Raw genomic sequence first — 19033 nt, forward strand, 5'->3', positions numbered from 1 at the left:
GAGTTTTTTTTTTTTTTTTAGCTTTGAGTTTGTAATGGCTTCATTGTGTATTTAACTCCCCTGTAACCTACAGTACATCTAGTTTTTTTTCTCTCCAAGAGGCAGCCACATGTGTGTGATTCACACAGATGGACAGCGCGTTATGTGTGTAGGTGTGTGTGTGTGTGTGTGTGTGTAAAAGCGTGAAGGAAGTTCTGGCTCTCATTAAAGAGCGGAGCTTTGGTTTGAACTTTCCCTCGCCTCGGGTCAAGGAGATAATCGCGTGCACCAGCGCTCGATTATTTGGCAGCCCCCCTCCCTCGCTGCTTCCAGGCTCTCTATCAGCACCACTGACTGATCTGGGAACAGCAGCAGCAATTCGTCGCTCCGCTCTCCCCCTTCAGCACCGCTTCACCGTGGTGCGCCCCAGACGCGCTTTCTCCTGTTCAGGATGGACTCGTCTCGGTCTCCCTCTCTGCATCTTCACCCCTGACTGTGACGCCGCTCTTAGTTTAGTGGGAGTTCCCAGGGGAGGGAGCAAGAACTGATCATCTGCCTGAAATTTCGCCTTGCCCCTAGTGGGTTTTAAATTTTTGATCTAACAGTCACTGTAACAGTCACTCATCTCCGGGCTGCAGTTCCGAAATGGGAATGTATTTGCATCTGCTGCTTTTGCAGTACTATTTCGTCTCGAGTTTTGTGTGCAACGTCGCCGCTTTCGTGGAAGAGCCCTCTGGAGGCAGGTCGGACGGGTACTGCGGGCGGATCCTCCGGGCTCAGACCCAGGGGACCCGGAGGGAAGGGCACCATGAGTTCAGACTCAGAGTGGAGGGAGACCCGGAAACATACCAGCCTGGCGGCACATACAGAGGTACATTTTGCCATTTGCGCGATCTGTGCGTAAATCTGCACCAAACCGAGCAAGTTACTGTTTATTAAGTTGGGAAACATAGCACGTGTTTTTTTTTTTTTTTTTTTTTTTTGTTTTGTGTATTTTATTTACAGAAATGTCCAAATACAATTCTCCCAAATTACAGCTTTGAGGAAACAATTTCCAAATCTGTTGGGGGGCACTGGTTTGATTAAAGCTACTTAGTTTTATAATGTGTGACCTATAGCCTATTCACTTCCTCTTCTCTTCCTGCAAGCAATAAGTTCTCACATACGAACATTCAAGTGCATGTACTGATACTCACTCTGGTCTGGCTCCAATTAAGCCAACAACAAATTTTAAGTTTCCATCCCGCCCGATGGATTTGACCACTTTCATAAAGGGCCCTGTAATTCTCACAGTGATTCTGGGCAAGTTTGAGAAGAGAGAATTAAAGAGTTTGCAATGCAAAACACAACAGGTTCACTTAGTTCTTCAAATCTAAAGTTTATTTTTAAAAAGTCACCCAGTGGATGGGTAAAGAAAGAACAAGAAAAAAACACAACCCTGCAGCAGATATGTAGTCTCTATTTATTTTTTTTTTTTATCTCTGGTGTGAGATGCTAAGCTGCTGTTCCACAGTCTTCACTCTTCCACATCATGCACAGGCTCACAGGAATGCTGCTGCCATGTGTTTCACCATCATCTGAAGTGACCTCGGATGACGCAGTGAGACCCTGATGTGTAAATGTAAAGCCTGTTTAATGCTCTGTGTCCCCGTGGAGCTGACACACATGCACTCTCACCTCCCTTGCAGTGGTCCTCCTGGCGACCAGCCCTGCTTATTTCAGAGGCTTCACTCTCATCGCACTGAAGGAGGGCAGAGAGGGCACCACAGATGACGACTACACGGGCCAGTTCCAGGTAAGTTTAAGCATGTGTGCAGAGGAATCTGCATATGGAATGTATTCTATACTCTCTGTGAAAATTTGCAAAAAGAGGAACTGACTTGGATGCTTTATTGCTCATGGAAGTCGACCAGCCCTCTCCCTGCTGAGGTTAAAGGAGGTGGGGTTTTTTATGACAAACACTAGGGAGGAGTTCCTCTGTTGTGGCACCAAAGAAATGATAATCTTATTGCCTCTTTGGTGCAGCTCTTCCATAGTGAGGCACACATGGCATGCTACACTTACATCTGAGCACATATCTCTTCCAGCGGGAAGAGAAAGCGAAGAAGACGGCAGAGGAGGGTTGAGAGAAAAAGCTTGTGAGAACAGAGAGAAAAAAGATAAACAGATTTAGGGAGTGAGAGATGTGAAATGTTTGTTTCAGTAGTAACACAGCTCCCACTGAGCATCAGAGAGCTCCTGAGGAGAGAGCCAGACTTTCTCAATTACCTTCCACTCAGAGTAAACAGGAACACACATCTGTGTTTCCGCGCACTGATTCTAACTCGGCTTGTAGCAAACAGAGCGAGAGGCTGCTTTCTTCTGGCCACTTGTTCGAAGAGCAGATTTAGCTGATTCAACTCGGACCTAAGTAATCAAATTTAAGACTATTTAATTGAGTAGTTTTCTGACAGTTTCAGGTCCCTCTTTATCAGGAACACTGGTCTTCATGTAGGGAACATCTGTGTTTGCACGCAGTCCAGTGCCTCAGTTAAACTCTGTGGGTTCTTTGGTTTTCCATTGATGATGGAGTGAAAGCAGGAATGTGGATCAACAGCCAGTCATCCGCAGGCTGGCTCAGGGGAGATCCTTCAGCAAACAGGAAGAAATGAGCATAACCTGAAGATGAGATGTTGCTGGCAAGACGGCAGATCTTCAAGAGAGCTTTAGGGGCTGTATGCACCAAGCTGACAACTGGTTGTTGGGGCGTTAGACCCTGTCAACGTCATTTTCAGTCGATTCAGCATATTGAATTCGGCGCTGTTTCTGTCTGTGGGAGGAAATCATTCTGATTGGCTGTTCAGAGTAGCTGGAAAGTCCGTGATTTCACTCACTTTGTGCAGTTTCTTCTTAATTTTTGCGTACTTTCTGTCTTCTTCAAACAGCCAACAGGCCAAGCACTGCCAGTGTCGCTTCTACATTAAATGTCTCATTAACCATAGCCTCAAACGACACACATGCTTCAACAAAAGTGTGATAATAGGAAGAGTTAATAAAAATGTGAAAACTGCTTGTTTTCACATCTTTTGTATCCACTCTCTCGTCTGTTTTCCCTTGTTGAATACTGTGAATAGACTACTGACCCCTTCCTTTTCCACAAAAACTTCAATCATTCAGATAATATTGTTGGGTTGTAGGTTTGAAGACTTACTGCTGTACCCATAGGTACAGACAATAAAACCAAAATTTTGTACCCGATCTTGGAAGTGATTCTCACTTTTTTCATACACACATTGTCACATTTTACTTGTGGGAAAGAGAGGATGGGCATTCTCTCAGTAAAGCGGCCTTGATTGCTGCACATGTGCTTGAAACTAGCTGAAATGCAAAGAAATTTGGTAGATACCACCAATGTTTCAGGGATCCAGATTTTTAAGCACTGCAGATATTTTAGTCAAAAAGGGCATGACTGACAGCTGGCAGTAGGCAAACACAACAAATGCTGAGAAATAAGGAGAAGGTAAGAAGGTCGATGTGAGGAAAGACAATTCATCCTTTGGAATTCAAGACTAATGCGCTCTGATGCTCTATGGAAGAGCTGTCATGCATCTGCTCTGCAGCAATGAGTGCACTGTCCACTGCAATAATGTGAACTGCAGTTTGGTCTGTGCAGACAGTTCAACTGATCCCTTCTAACGTACTGAGCACCGTGATCACCTTTTAGAGAAAGAAGAGGCAAACTTTCATTTAAAACATTTATAGGAGCTACAGATTGACTTTGACAGCATAGTGTCGAGTTCTGCTTGTGTTTGCATTTATTCAGTCCTCATAAATATATTGGTCATATGATTGTTTGTTTTAAGCTCCTGAACTAACCGTCTACAAGGAGCCTTGAAAACTTAGCCGGGCCACAAATGTTGATGATTCAATCCTTGGGCTGAGTCCGCTGCCATGCTCGGGCTCGTGACCTGCTAACTAATACGCTGTACATTATACTGCTGATACATCTCCGAGTAGCAGCACAAGCAGCAAAATGACCACACAGTTGAACGTGGGGATTGTGCTGAAACTCTTAAAGGTGTTTCAGCAGAAACAGATATTGTTGCCTTCATGGATTTATTGCAGGACTGTATTAGATTAGTTTCAGCTTGGTGTAAATGACTGTAATGTTCATTATCCAGCCCAAAGTGGCCAGGCAGCTGAACAACGCATGAGTACGTCTCAACATTACAGGAGTGTAAAGGAGGTTATGTGCTGCTACAACAGCCTCCACCCCTTCATTGTTTTTATTTATTTATTTATTTTTTTTTCCAATCTGGGCTATAAGTTTACAGAAGAGAACGGATAGATTGAGGCACGTGCAATCATGTTTAAAGGGACTCTTTCACCCTTTCAGACCAAAGGTGCATTTATTTAACGGATCCTAAAAAAAAAAAAATTGTATTATTTTTTTATGGTATTTTTTGTTTTTTGCAGTGATTTTATTTGCCTTCATGTTATTTTATGTAGCTGTTGTAGCTGTTGTGCTCTACAAATAAAATTGCCTTGCCTTGCTGAACGTGAGCAGGATTTCAAAACAGCCTCCCAAACTTCAGGGTTTTCTTAGAGATTCGACAGAAACGTCACTTTCCACCTTTTACTTTCAAGCTCTGTTGAAACTATCACTTTAATACTTTCTCACAGGAGCAGAAATGTTGGTATTTTAATTATTGATTGCAGTGTATTACAGCAGAATCCGACAGCTGGTTTCATGTCGTTTAGCAGAATTTTACAACATGTTACTGTTTATTAACAAGGGCAACACACTCTGCTTCTTTTTAATTGGTTTATTCTATAAATATCTATATCTATATATTGTTTACTATCTATATCTATAAATCCTCGCAAATTTGAAAAAAAGAAGAAAACAAAGACCTTTTAACGAACACATTTAAAAAGTGTCTAAAACTCCACAACAATGTGCAGTAATGGGGGATCTCAAGTGTAGATTTCCCATCTCAGTTTGATGACATTTTTGACTTTATGGCGTCAAGCTAGACAAGTTTTCCAAAAATCTAGTTTTTTCATCGTGTTTTCAGTGTTTCTATCAAGGCAATCTGTTCTGAACATGTTAATTACATTATGGTCCATTTTTGAATATTTATTACAGTTTTCATATATATATATATATATATACTGCAACATTTATTTGATCCCATGATTATCTGACTTCATAAACACAAAGAATGACACACGTTGTATTACTTTTGGTTGTTTTTCCCTGATTTTTTTTTATCCGGTCGCTGTCAGACCTCCTGCCCTGTAGTTGCTGTGATAAAGTACTGGAATGTCAACAGGTGGGACTTCATCACTGTGAGCCTGTTTTTGGGAGTATGTTTACATTTTCTCATTTGATTATTGGCTCACTTTTTCCTTTCCTTGGCCTCACGTTCCTGGCTGTGCTCAGACTCTTTGCTTCTGTCAGCAGAATTAGCTGTTGGTCTGTTCTCTAAATTTTCTATTCACTAAATTTGAACGATTTTACACATGTTTTACATATTTGTTTATAATTAATAAACAAATGGCAGCCACAGGATAAACTCATAAAATGAGAAAAACAAGGCATCGATTAACAACGTGGACTGCAGGAGAGTAAACAACAACAGTCGTCTGTAAAATTGTGATCTGAGGTTATAAAAGATGAGTTTTGTGTCAGCTCCTCGGGCAGAATAAAGTTTCTAATCTCTGTTCTCTTCTGTCATGAACTTGCTTCCACTTCAGTTCTCAAAAACAAGTGTTTTTGTATGAAAATGAAGAAAAACATAGTGTGATTTAGCCCGAGGACGACGTAGCATGAGGACCTTGGCTATGCTCGAATTCTTTTCTGGGGAATTTTGAGACCCCCAATTCAGTGGAGGTCAGCAGGGCAGAAACACAAAGCAGCTAACTTGTTTTCAGTTTTGATAGTTCAAACTCCAACATCTCGGCTCTCTGTGATGTTGGAGTTTCTGCTTCCTGCACAATAAACACCTCTCAGTCTCAGAGTCCCAGCAGAGTCTGCAGTGAGGCGGGGACCGGGGAGTAGGCAGTGAGCAGAAACTGGAACAGTGTGAGCTGAGTCTGAACAGAATTAAAGTTGACAATCTGGTTTTGCAATCTGTTTGATACATATTGGTAATCCACCAGACTCTTTATGCTCTTTAATTGACAGATGTAATTCACACTTTCGCCCACAAGGATAAAATGATTTAGGCCTCGAGAGATAAGCTTCTTTCAAAACGCTGTGTGGTGTTGAAAGAATAAATTCACTGATGAAAAACTTGACTGTGGAGAAAAGAAATGTGTGTATTGTATTTTTTTTTTATCTTCCTGAAAAATGATTCTGGATTCATTTAGTGGTAGAAATTAGTTTTAGAGTTACTTCATTTATTAAATATTCCATCCTTTGTGCTCCGGTTGCATTAGCGTGTTGGTAATAGAAGATGCTTCGTGACAGCGGGTCTGGCTTTTTATCTAAATGACCTCAATCCATCAACCTCAGCTTTCCTTTCATCAGAGAGTTTTACATAATAATTCTTGTTTAAAGTTTATACAACAATTCATGTTCCTGGAAGTTTATTTTCCACAAGTTAATTATGCGGTTAGTGCTGCAGTGTCATGATTGTTTAAATGCCCTGGAAGAGAAGCCAAATGAATACAGTTGTGGTTCCCCATACGGCTGTTTTCTCTGCTCACTTTGTGGTCCTAGGTTGTTTCTGGCAGCTGTCCTGGAATGTGCCCGTCTCCTGCTTCTCCAAAACGCCATAACTGAGAGTCACTGCCCATTGTTTTTTCTTTACACAATCATCTGCGCTCTCTTTGCAATACTGCCAATAAAAGACTTCTGTCTAAATGTGTCAGACCTTCGAGAGTCTGCGTCCGTGTGTGAAAGTATCCCACTGATTTGGCAGTCATTGCCTGTTTGGAAATGTGTGTCTTTGTGCTTTATATATGCACTGAATGGGCATATATGTGCGAGCCTCTGTGTGTGTTTTCCCAGCCCTCCTTGCATTACTGTGGGACGTGGGTCATATTTATCTAGGCCAGCGACGTGTTATTGCTCAGGGAGACAAATGGAGCTTGTTTGGATAAGGGAAGCGATGAGCAGACACGAGATATTATCTTTTATCCGGGGTTCTGAGTTTAGGGGGGATAAACAAACCCAATCAGTTTAAAGTACCACAACTAAGTCATAATCTTCAGAGGCAATACAGGCAATCACAAAAGCCAAGTCGAGCTTAGATAGCTGAAAGAAAAGGGTGGGTAGGATGTATGCTGGCTTGACTGATGCTGACCCGATATGTAGCATAATCACGCTCAAAAGTAATCTTAAAGTAATGATTTTTCTTTTGGTTTGTTCCCGAAGCTCAAGCCGAAGTTTCTCATCCTGCCCCTGTTTTCTGATTAACAGCACTTTACAATAAAAAAACTTGGGTCTGGTTGATTTCATTTAACATCCAAAAACTGCTTCTACAACTTTTGTTCCATGTATGATTGCATACGCTGCACTAAATGAGCTATGACTCATCGAAAGCATGATGCATTCGCGTAGCACTTCATGATTTTCTGGGGATTCACTTGTGGGTCTTCAAGTATCTGAGAAATTGAATTCTTACAAGTTGGGGATGAGACATGTCGTGGTTAATGTGAATTGATGTGAAAAATAGAAGCAATTCTATATTGACTTGGATTTTAACAGCCATCCAAAACATTTCCATGTAAATAAATGGTCATTATGTGAAGCTTTATCCTCGTCAGTCTGACCTGATGTTTATTATAAATCTTTACATTTGCTGAAATAAATACTTTGATGGCTGGTAACTCCCTCTGCTGCACACAAAATTGCTTAGCTTGCTAGCTTGAGCAATTATAACCACCGCCATTGATCAAATCTAGGCATCAAAGACCACATTTCTAATATCCCGACAGACACCTCTTTCTCCACATAGACTGTAGAAGTCATAAATGCAGCAACAGGTACCGATTCCTCACTGGCTTCTTACTATAGGCACAACTACATCAGAAACTCCCCTTAGACTGAATGTTTCTGCAGTTGAGAAAAGTACTGCCTCTACAGTACACTAATCTTATATGTAACTAGGGCGGTCATGGTATCTGATTTTCACGACACGATCATCGTGTCTAAAAGCATTCACAATAACAAAAGAGAATTGGATAAATGAACATTTTGCTTTTAAGCGAATTATCTGTGTCTTTCACAACGTGGCCAGGGTGTACCCTGCCTCTCGCCCAATGACCGCTGGGATAGGCTCCAGCCCCCCACGACCCTAAAATACATTAAGTAAGTGTTCAAAATGGATGGATGGATCTTTTTCCTTCAAGTTTTTTGTCCCTTTTTTTGGGGTATTGAATTAGACTCAAAAATAGGAGTTAAGAAAAAATACAAAAAACAATGTACATTCAGTAAATTTCTGGTTTCGTCTGTTGAGATCAAATATAACGATAATATGATAGATGTATTATTGAAAGGATATATAAATATAATTATTATAATATCCTGATAATCGTTAATACTGATATATATGTTAACTATCGTTTTCATGGTTTCCAGATGTTGTACATCTACATTTTTACTACAATGATTGCAGCCAGAACGACTCATGGCCCTGGAGTTGTACTCAGACTTTTCAATAACAAGACAGTTTACTTGAGTCACATCCTGTATTTATGTCACATGATTTTCACCTCTGATTGAGTCCATTGAGTCCAACGTGAGCCCAGATTCAGCCCACCTCTTTTGCATTTGACAGAAACATTTGACGGAAACATTTTCCTTGCAAAGATTCAGAGACTGAATAAGCATCTTTCAGATCAATAAATCTAAAAATATACTATAATATCAAGGCTTGTCTATGTCTCAGCTGCACAGATCTCACCTCAAAGATCTTTCTTGCAAAGGAGAACATAGATATTTGATGCAAATTTGTAGATGTTAACATTCAATCACTTACCTCGTCTGATAAATGATACAATGCACATCTCAGTTTACTTTAATCCGTCTGTGTGAGTAACTCCTTCTGACTGACACCCCAGCCTAACAGCATGAAACACCACCGCAACATCAAGGACTTGTTCCTTCTCTGGTTTCACATCAACAAAGTGTTTTTGATGAAACACCAAATGGAAGCGCCATTACTTGGATTTGCATGTTCTATTTAGCAGTGGATTTTGTAGACTGCGCTACCCTGCCGACGCTGTTTGATTGACAGTCAAAATATGGGAAGTTGTGCAGATAAACAACATGGACGACATGGGTCGAGAAACTGAAAATTCATAAGAATTAGAAGGGTTCTCATCTTGCTCCAAAAAAGTTGAATCAAGCTGTGAGTACGACTGCCAAAAGCATTCAGAGACGCTTCACTGCTGTAGGCTCAACGGCTCTGCGACTTAGCCTTGATCTGAGCAGGAGCCTGCACAGTTTATTTGTGCAGTTTCACTTCGGTAATAGCCTAAACAAACAAAGAGGGGAAAAAGACTGGAAAATAGTTACACATTTATCTGATAAGAAAAGTATTGGCACCATAATCATAGCCGGGACAACACCCTTTAAACTAGTTCTGTTAGTTCTGTTAATTAGTTTTTCTTTTCTCTACTTCACTGATGAGAGTTTCAGTTTTGGTAAAACTGTGCTTCTTTGCTTTTCATTGTTATGTTTATTGTGTTCCAGCGCAAGCAATGTTTTTATTGACAAATAATGAATTGAGGGCGTGTCCATGTATATCCATATCTCATGATTGCACATGCTAACAGTTTTTGATGATTCATAATAATAATAACAAAAGGGAATCATGCTGACATTTCTGATTTTAAGGTGTGAAACTGCCCAGTTTAATGCACCTTGCCCATGTATTCCAGCTGCTTAATCCCTTGTTGTCTACTTTGGGACTCAGGTTGAAGCGATGTTGTGTCTGCACAGTTTGTTGTGTCAGTTTTGAGTCTCTGTGGCGTTCCAGTGTTTTACATCTTGTCCAACGCATCTAGTCTGCGCAGGTTAATGCTGCTCCTGTCAAAAATATGCCAGCCGTGTATTTCTAGCAGAACAGAGGAAAGATTCGCTTCTAAGATGCTCCTGAAATGTTCTGCTGTGTATGTGGTGGAAATGGAGGCACTGACTGGATTGCCTTGGAGCCGGAACGTGTTGCAGCTGCATCTGTTGGAAGCCTGGGATGAGGGACTATCACTGTGGCTCCCTTTTTCAGGAGTGAGGTCCCCTCCTTTTTCAGTCCTGCTGTTTCAGGTGCATTTAGTTGCAGAACAGGTTTTAAAAGAGGAACCTCACAGAGAAGTTGTTGCTATCTGCCATGCTTCTGTCCAACAAGTTAGAGAGAAAATGGCAGAGAAACTCTCTGTGGCAATCATTAACTGATAGTGGGGGAGACAGGTTCTGTGCATGGATGGGCCCAACCATCCAATCACTGCTGCTGTGAGAGAGGCACATCTGGCGGGCCCGGCAGAAGTCTGTGAGAATTCCAGCATGAGCAGCCGCTTTAGTTCCCCGAAGCAGAGAGAAATAAGTCTCATCTAAAGATTGACTCATCTTTTTAGTCAGATGTGTGTGTTTTTTTTCTCCTCAGTCATTTTGCTGTGCAGGCAAAGGTTGCACAGTGTCTCTATAGCAACAGTGAGTTTTGTAAATGAAGTTTTAACAAATTGATTGAAATTGTGCTTGATTAGACAGATTTATCTCAATCAATTCATATTCTTAAGAAGAACCTTTTGAAGTTTGAATTACTTTACCCAACTGTAAGCCTTTGATGAGGTTATTGCACAAAAAAATCCGTAGATTTGTTTTGCACTTGTAAAAACACTAAAGGAGCTGAAATTGGAAGATATTAATGCTCTTAAACTCACATGTCACTTGAGCATAGCACAGCGTTTTCTATAGGTGAGAGGAATTATGGTGCCTGTTTCCATTATTTCTTTTCTGCAGAAATTGCCGATGGCACAGGTGTCAGTAAGTCTGTACCAGGACTGTTCAGATTAAAAAAAACTCACTTTCCCTTGGATTTGAATATCTTTAGAAGTCATTTAGGTTGTTCCCTTAATTTGCTGTCAAGGTGACAGATTTCACTGATGGTGTCGGAGCTTTTCACTGCACACCTCAATGGTGTCAGAACTTCACAGCTCAAAAATAAAGATGGAAAAGGACAGAGTAGACTTAAAGGACAAAATAAATCATTTTAGCTTTATTTACAAGTAAAATAGAGAGTTATCTGATATTCAAGAACAAAAACAAGACTCAAAAGGTCTGTGCATAGTCTGAATCATCCAGGTCATGGTAATGTTAAGCGTTTGACTCAAAGGCAGCTCAATGTATTTTCTTGGTTTATCTTTAATCAGGAATGTTTCTTCAGTTCTAATTTGCAGGTGGAGAGTTTCAGGCTTTTAAATGTTGTAGCTCGTGAGCAGCTTTTTAGGCCGAATTTCTCTACAAATCAATTACAAACTGAAGAATCCCTTTTGTAAGGAGGTGAATAACGTTCAAGAACCAAGAAAAATAAGTCAAGTTGCTTTCTATTCAAGCATTTCATTCAAGGAAGACACGAGATGGCCTTGGTTTGATGGCTATGAAAGAAGGAAAGCTTGAGAATGTATCCGAACTGTCACATAACATAAAAAAATTTAGATTTGTCTCTAGAAAAATATCTTTATGGCTCAAAGAATGTGTTATGTTTTTGTAACTGTACGCCAAAAGCCACAGAAGTGGCCCCATTTGTTTGGAAATAAAGCCATGCACAAGGTCTTTTACTGGGTGGCTGTTAGGCCATCATACTGTGCTGCCTTGGTTGGGTGGCTCAGACACAAAATGTACCATAATGCAGTTCTGGTAATCGCTCCAAGATCTCAGAGGTGTTCTGCAGTAATAGTATTGCTTTGATTGATGGAAAGCTCAGGGCAAAATGTCTGTGCCTCTGAGGTCTTCATCGAAACAAGAAAACTTTGTTACTCTCTGAAATAAGCTCATCTTCAAGTGATGATGTGACATTTCAATCTATCTTCCTGTCTGCCTCTTTTTCCCCCCTTGTCTCTGGACTCAGGTCCCAAAGGTTTTATTTGTATTCAGTACTTTGCAACTACTTTGCATTTAATTACAAACCTGGCATGTGAATGCACACATCAACCAACAAACACACACACACACACACACACACACACACACACACACACACACACATGCCTGCTAATATCACCCTTATTGTCAGATTTCTCTTGGGATCCCAGGTTTGCCGTGTCTGTCATCTGCTCTTTGTGTGTGTCGTGGTGTGTGTTTAAACAGACCACTGCGTTTGCTTGTGCAGGCTCTCCGAAGCATCTGTGTTTACTGTCTGAACAGAGACCAGGAGATTGAGAGTGATTGAGATAGACAAACCGTGGACACTCACAGGCATGCTGGGCCCTGCAGAGAAAACAAACGCTCCTTTACCAGTCTTCCCACACTAACCCTTCTTCCCCTCACTCTTTCTTTGTCCATCTATTTCTCTCACATTCTTTGTTATGTCTGATTGTACAACATGGCCTTAAACTTAGATTTGCTCCACATGTTATCAGTAGTATGTGCTTCAGTCACACGAAGCCCCTTTTAGACATTTTCCATTGATTGAACCTAGTGACAGGCGGGTTAATCAATCACATAATCTGCTTTTTTTTTTAGAGGAATCCAACATATTATGTTATTAAAAAATAAATATCAAGGCATTATACTCCAGTTTTCCCGACCAATATTGGATGTAGAACTTAAGTAAGTTTTAAAAGTGCCTGAGTCAAACAAAAGGAAAAACGTGTGCAGAACAGAGCCTCCAGTTTGATCAGGTAGTTTGTCAGTGTGGTCACAAGTCCTTCTCTTTCCATTTGTCTTTGACTGCAGCCTGTCCTACCTGGTTGGGTAGGTGCTTTATAGTCAGGGCAGCATTCATTCATTAATTCTGCTCACCACATCACTCTTTTATCTATGTCAACCTTTAAAAGATCCCTCATAACTTATGTTTAAATTGCAGCATGTTATCCTCACATATTCAGTTGCAACATCATGTTTGTTTATGTTTATGCATTTGGCAGACGTCATGTTTGTTTATGTTTATGTTTATGCATTTGGGATACATCATGTTTGTTTATGTTTCTGGCAGACGCTTTTATCCAAAGTGACTTACAGGCAGGCAGGTAGGGCAAGGGGATCTTGCCTAAGGACCCCTACTGGAGGTATACCTTTCATGCAGGGGATTTGAACCCTGGTCACCTACATGAAAGGTGGCAATCTTACCTCTACACGATCCAGCTCCACAGTTTCCCTTTGCATCGGGTCACTTTATTAGTGTATTGCCAAATGTGTCTCTGGTTTGCATTCAGTATGCTTCCTGAAGAAGATTGTGTGCAAGATGCTGATGTGAAATCAAAGTAAATGTGACATTGGTTGTTGCCACACATAAGCAATAATCAAATTAAGCTGTGTGAAGCGTACCGATCTTAGTTGCATTGTGTAGAGATGTGTCTCTCAGTCACAACCGAACAGAGTGCTCACGTTCTTATTGGTTCATTTTAGAAGAAACTCAGAGCTTTGTACCTTAACTAAGTAAGAGTTGTGCTTAGTTTAGCGTCAAAACTGATGTCCTGGTACCTGTATGGTGCACTGGTTGCCTTGGGATTGTTTCGGCCGATCTTACAACTCCTGTTTTTTGGAAGCTGTCATGTATAGTGTGGGTAGTGCATTTAAAACCAGTTTGAGGGAAGAGTGTGAACAGGTCCGTCTCTGTAGGCATCTGTACATTCCATCAAAACCCACCTACGTACAGTTATTGCAAATGTCAGAAAAACATCAAATACAGCTGGAGAGTGAACCAGAAGGTGAAGGTGTTGGTGTATGAATGATGTACTTCTTGTACACCTTCTTTTAGAGAGCTCTTCCTGCTGTGTAGCAGCGCCATTTTCTCACTCGAGACACCTTTTGTTTAGACTAAAGAGTGCACCTCAAGCTGTGGTATAAACAGTTTTAGCACTGTGCTGATGTAACAATATGCTCACACAGTGACCAACACGTCATCCCGTCCTCACTCATCTGTGCTGTGCAGAGACTTTGGTTTAATTACCTGGGTTTCTATTATCTTTAATTAATTGTGTGGAATCAAATCTCTTTCACCTGAAACCTTTTCAACTATCTGCATACGTGAATAAACTTTGATTGGTTCCGTATACTTTGAAGTTGGCAGCACTTTCGACTTGATTCTGACTGTCTCGTGTTTAAACTTAAAATCTGGACTGTGAACCTAAGTAGTGACTGGACCTGTCTTGACTAGAGATTTGTATTAGCAGACTATCTTAGATGGGAACAGGCCTGAACTTGGCCTTGGCATGCCGTAACTTGGCACTTTACTGGATTCTCATGACTGCGCCATTCGTGTTAGGATTTGACTGCCTTATTTGTTCTATGACTGTAAACTGTCTACAGAGCTGTCCAATGTACAAAACCAATTTGATGAATTATAATAAATACTTGTTCTACTCTATTTTCTGAATTTTATCTTGGTAAACATACATCAGGGTTGAAATTTCCTCTTGTTTAGGCAGCAAACTTTGTATTTAAGTCAAATACTTCTCAATGTACTATTTCAATTCATCATGGCAGCTCTAATCTATCTCCCTATTCATCTCTGTCACAAAACTGTGCTTTTTTTGTCTTAATTTTCCTTTGTTTGCCTCTTTGTTTTATCTCTGTCTGTTCCGTCTCTTTTTATGCCTTTTAGTCAGTTGTTTGTGTCGTCTTTTGCTTGACAGAGCTTCAGTCTTGGTGAAACAAAGTAAATCAATGCGAGAGTAAATCAGCATACAGAAATATGGAAATTGTTTCTCAAAAAAGAGCAAAAAAAAAAAATGAAGGAACTGTGTTCGACTTTTGTCTCGATTCTAATGTCCAACCAGAAGTTTGGGACTGAGTGCTTGGTCATTGTTATGGTGAGGCCAGACAGCTGGAGAACACAAGCTGCAAGGTCAGGGGCCGTGTGTGTTTCTGTTTCTGTGTGTGTTTAGTCTAGAAAATGTCTGACAAGGTCCAAGCTCTGAAGGGAGTGGGCAAGACATGTCTTGAATACTCAAGTCTGTTATTATCCAAAGCATCACTTTGGGTCTTTGAGAAACACTTCTTTTCCCACAACTTTGTTTTTGGTCAACTTATGTCGCTTCTGTGATTCTAAAAGGAAAACCAACTATTGTTAATGTCAGAAAATAATCCAGGACTGATCATAACACTGCTACTTGGATTGCATTAAAGCTGCAGTCTGCAAGATTTGTTGTTGTCATACGTAAAGTCCTACTTTTTGGCATTTTAAGAGTTTACATGATCTATCAGAACGCTTGAAGTTGAAAACGGTGACCTCTGTAGTCGCAAAATGCAAGAAATGCTTATTTTTTTAACCGAAAAATAAAAAGTTATTCAACTTCCTGTCCCGCCCCTTCAAAACACATGAGAACTCGTGCACGTAGACGTGCACGCCAGATGCGCCTACACGACTCCTCATTCATCAACTCACCTGTCATTTGCGATCATGGAAGACACAGTAAGTAGACTAGCCCGTAATGAAGTTCAATAGTCTAGATAAATAAGCGTGGGGACGAGCCTACCTTGTATCGCGCGTGCACAATCGGTGATTGACAGGCAGCAGAGCCCAGCTCGTAAACCTGATTGGTTACCTTTTACCGGTCCGGTCTGCAATTTTGTAAACAAACCTGCTGGCTTTGGAGGGACCTAGCGGGACATATAGGGGACCTAGAGAACTCATTTTTTTTTGTATTGGGGTATTTAATGTACTACTTTCAGAATCCCCGGACAGTTCCAGGCATTATGCTTGAAAAAGAGTTGCAGACTGCAGCTTTAAGATTCAGCACGTGTAATAGTTAGGCACTGATGAGATTAATATTGATGTGCAGTATGGGTTTATTTAAGGACTCGCTCCCTAAACTGTGCTTGCACACGGCAGTTTTAGGACACGATATATAAAACCTTTGGGGTTTTCTGCTGTATCGCTGAAGGCAGTGAGAGAATATATTGTAGCCAAAATGTATTTACAGAAGAACCCATTGCTCCAGCTGTTTTCTGATGATATATTAAAGATCCTCTTATCTAATAATCAAGTTTAAACGTTTTAATATGTCCACAGGATGTGTATTTTGTGTTGCAAGACATATCATGAGTAAAATCAGCCATCAGCACTATGGCTGGGCATTTAATCTGCAGAGCATCACCGCAGGCAAGGTCAGAAAGGCTGTTCTGTGCAGACTATGTGAAAGAACCTGCACCAACCGTTCCTGCCCACTTGCAGTGTGAGGCTGTTCAGCTTCTTTGCATAGGCTGTGAGAGGAAAAGATTAAATTAGTGGCTAAATGAGAAGTTTTAAAGACTAGTTGGAGTTCACAGCAGAGGCAAGGCCGAGCAAGAAGCCGTAGAACTCAGCGAGTCATTAGAGGCACTGAGAAGCTTGCTCCCGGTCAAATTGGAGCTTACAGAGCAAACAGCGAGCTCTGGGATTGTCGGGCTGCATTGGGCCAGGAACCAGGCTAACCCAGAAGCTTGCAGAGGGAACTCTCGGAACAGAGCAGAAGCGAGCCATGCGAGATGATGTGGCACAATGCAGTGGAAGTTCTCTGGCTGCTGAAGCAGCTAGCTCCTGCAGGCTGGCAGATCCGGGAGCTTCTAGGGAAAAGTCTCAGCTGGACTTTGAGCTGAAAACTTGCTTGCCGGGAAAGCTGACAGCTCCACAAGCTCCGTGCTTGATAGACCTGAAAACAGCTCCTTGAACTGGAGGCTTCCGTGAACTTTTAACTTCTGTGTAAGGACACACAGGGTTTTTCCTCTGTGAATACCTTTCTCGTTAGCTCGGAGGCATAGGGGCAGCAGATCAACTTCAACCCCCCATTCTGCCTCTGTACTTTCACACATGAGACAATACGCAACGACGGCGCATCAGTCCTGGCTATATATGAAAGAAGCTAATGAATAAGGAAGGCGAGATATTCATATACCAAGCAATTTCAAAGTAATGATAGGCTTTATCCTGGCAAAAACTTCCAAATGTACAATTTGGAGGCAAATGGATGTGTTGGAATTATAAATGCCAGAGTAGGACCTCTGGTGATATGATGTTGAAAGTTGGCAACGATAAGAGCTGAACAAATGAACAACAGCTTTTCTGTTCTGCTAGCTTGCAAACAAATAATTTGTTTGTACCAAGTAAGATTAATGTAAAGATTGGGACATTTGCAAAAAAAAGTCAGTCCAGCAGTGAGATACTGTATTTTATTGACTTTTCAGTCTCATTCCAGTATAATTCAAGATGAATTTAAATGGCCTCAGTCATTCATCTTTTTTTCTTTTGCGTTACCAGCAGGTCAAATTATTCAGCTTGAATTCTCCCCATAGTCACTAAACCTTCTACAGACATTCATTATTTAGACAAGCTGAATCCTAATGACCTCAGCCCTTTGGCCTTTTTACCCTTTTTCATCTGCACCCCACTGTACCTTTTGCATATCATTTACACACATTGTAAGGTTCTCAGATGTCTTTTTACACCTTCAACAAAACGAAAAAAATATTTAGGGCTAGAGGAAGTACCTGGATCGTGACATCCTGTCACTAAAATTATCAAAAATAAAATAGACTTGCATATTAACAGAAGGATGTGAAGTTAGGGTTTAAACTATGCTATGCCATGACACCAGGCTGCAGGGTCTCATCCCTTCTCAGCACATAGTGTGCAATGACGGGCTAAAAATGTGTTGTACTGACAGCAAAATGACTTCTTCTGTTATTCATAAGCTATTTTCTGAGACGATGTTGAAGTCACCAAGGTAGGATGGACTCAAAGGAGAAGTTGAGTTTGGACCTTATTTCTGGCATAAAATACGTTCATCTACTCGCCGATAACAGTTTGGTGAAAGTCTACATCCTTCGGAAGATATTTAGATCACTCGAGATCGGCGTAAATCCATATAACGGGAGAGAACAGGGCAGATACAATACAGCCTCTAAATAAGGCATTATCTGTCTTTATTTCACCAATACTTTAAGGCCATTGAATGAATGAACGAGTACTATTGCCTTGTTAGCTCAGAGCTGCCGTGTTGTTGTTATCGGGGGGCTTATAGAAAGCGTTCTACACACAGCTCATTCACTCCGTGCTCTGTGACAGTCGGCTAACTTCACACAGAGTTTGCTGCTGCTAGTTTTGTGCAACATGGCCGAATATTTATCAGAATTTGACGACATGGACGATGTCTTTGAGTACGATGGATGTCCTTACCGCAGTGAATGAGCTGTGCTGCAGCAGCGCAGCGTGTGTCGCTTCCTATAAGCCCCCCTTAAGCCCCGGATAACAACAACATGTCAGCTATGAGCTACGGTGCAATAGTACTCGTTCATTCATTCATTCCTCTTAAAGTATTGGTGAAATAAAGACAGATAATGCCTTATTTAGAGGCTGTATTGTCTCTGCCTTGTTCTCTCCCGTTATATGGATATACGCAGATCTGAGTGATCTAAATATCTTCCGAAGGACGCCGACTTTCACCAAACTTTTATCGGTGAGTAGATGAACGTATTTAATGCCAGAAATAAGGTCCAGGTTTTAAAAAAATGAACTTCTCCTCTAAGGAAGTTGGATCTTTTGAAAATCAACTTTACACTATAGGGAAGGTGGTGTGAAAGTCTGAGGTTTCCTCTCAAATAAAGTTTGGAAAAAATAAACCACAGTCACTCAACCTTTTATTAGATTTGTTTTATTGGATTCTTATAGGATCATGATTATGTTATTTAATCCCATACACACTTAGCAAGTGAGCCAAGGTAACCAAATGTTGCTAACTGACATATCCACACTGCACTGAATAGATTAACCATACCCCCTCAAGAACTGCTGCATCCGAGCTTTGCTGCCTCATCACAATCATTTAAGTTATTCTTTTGATAACTCTTTTCCGCATATCCATTCACTGAGGCTCCTCCAAAACTGTTTTGCACCTCCCTGGAGAGACCCGCCTCATTCTTCAGAAA

At 41.0% G+C, this 19033-nt stretch overlaps 1 protein-coding gene across 1 annotated transcript in view; it reads left to right on the forward strand.

Annotated features, from left to right (window-relative positions):
- The first annotated feature begins 326 nt into the window (after nt 1–326).
- spon1b (spondin 1b) overlaps nt 327–19033 on the forward strand; it is a 111965-nt gene continuing 93258 nt past the window's right edge. Inside the window, exons 1-2 of the mRNA XM_075470604.1 lie at nt 327–850; nt 1668–1774. Of these exons, the coding sequence (XP_075326719.1) occupies nt 625–850; nt 1668–1774 (333 nt within the window). The 5' untranslated portion in view covers nt 327–624. The remainder of the gene's footprint in view (nt 851–1667; nt 1775–19033) is intronic.

Source organism: Odontesthes bonariensis, chromosome 7, assembly GCF_027942865.1.
Source record: "Odontesthes bonariensis isolate fOdoBon6 chromosome 7, fOdoBon6.hap1, whole genome shotgun sequence".
NCBI lineage: Eukaryota > Metazoa > Chordata > Actinopteri > Atheriniformes > Atherinopsidae > Odontesthes > Odontesthes bonariensis.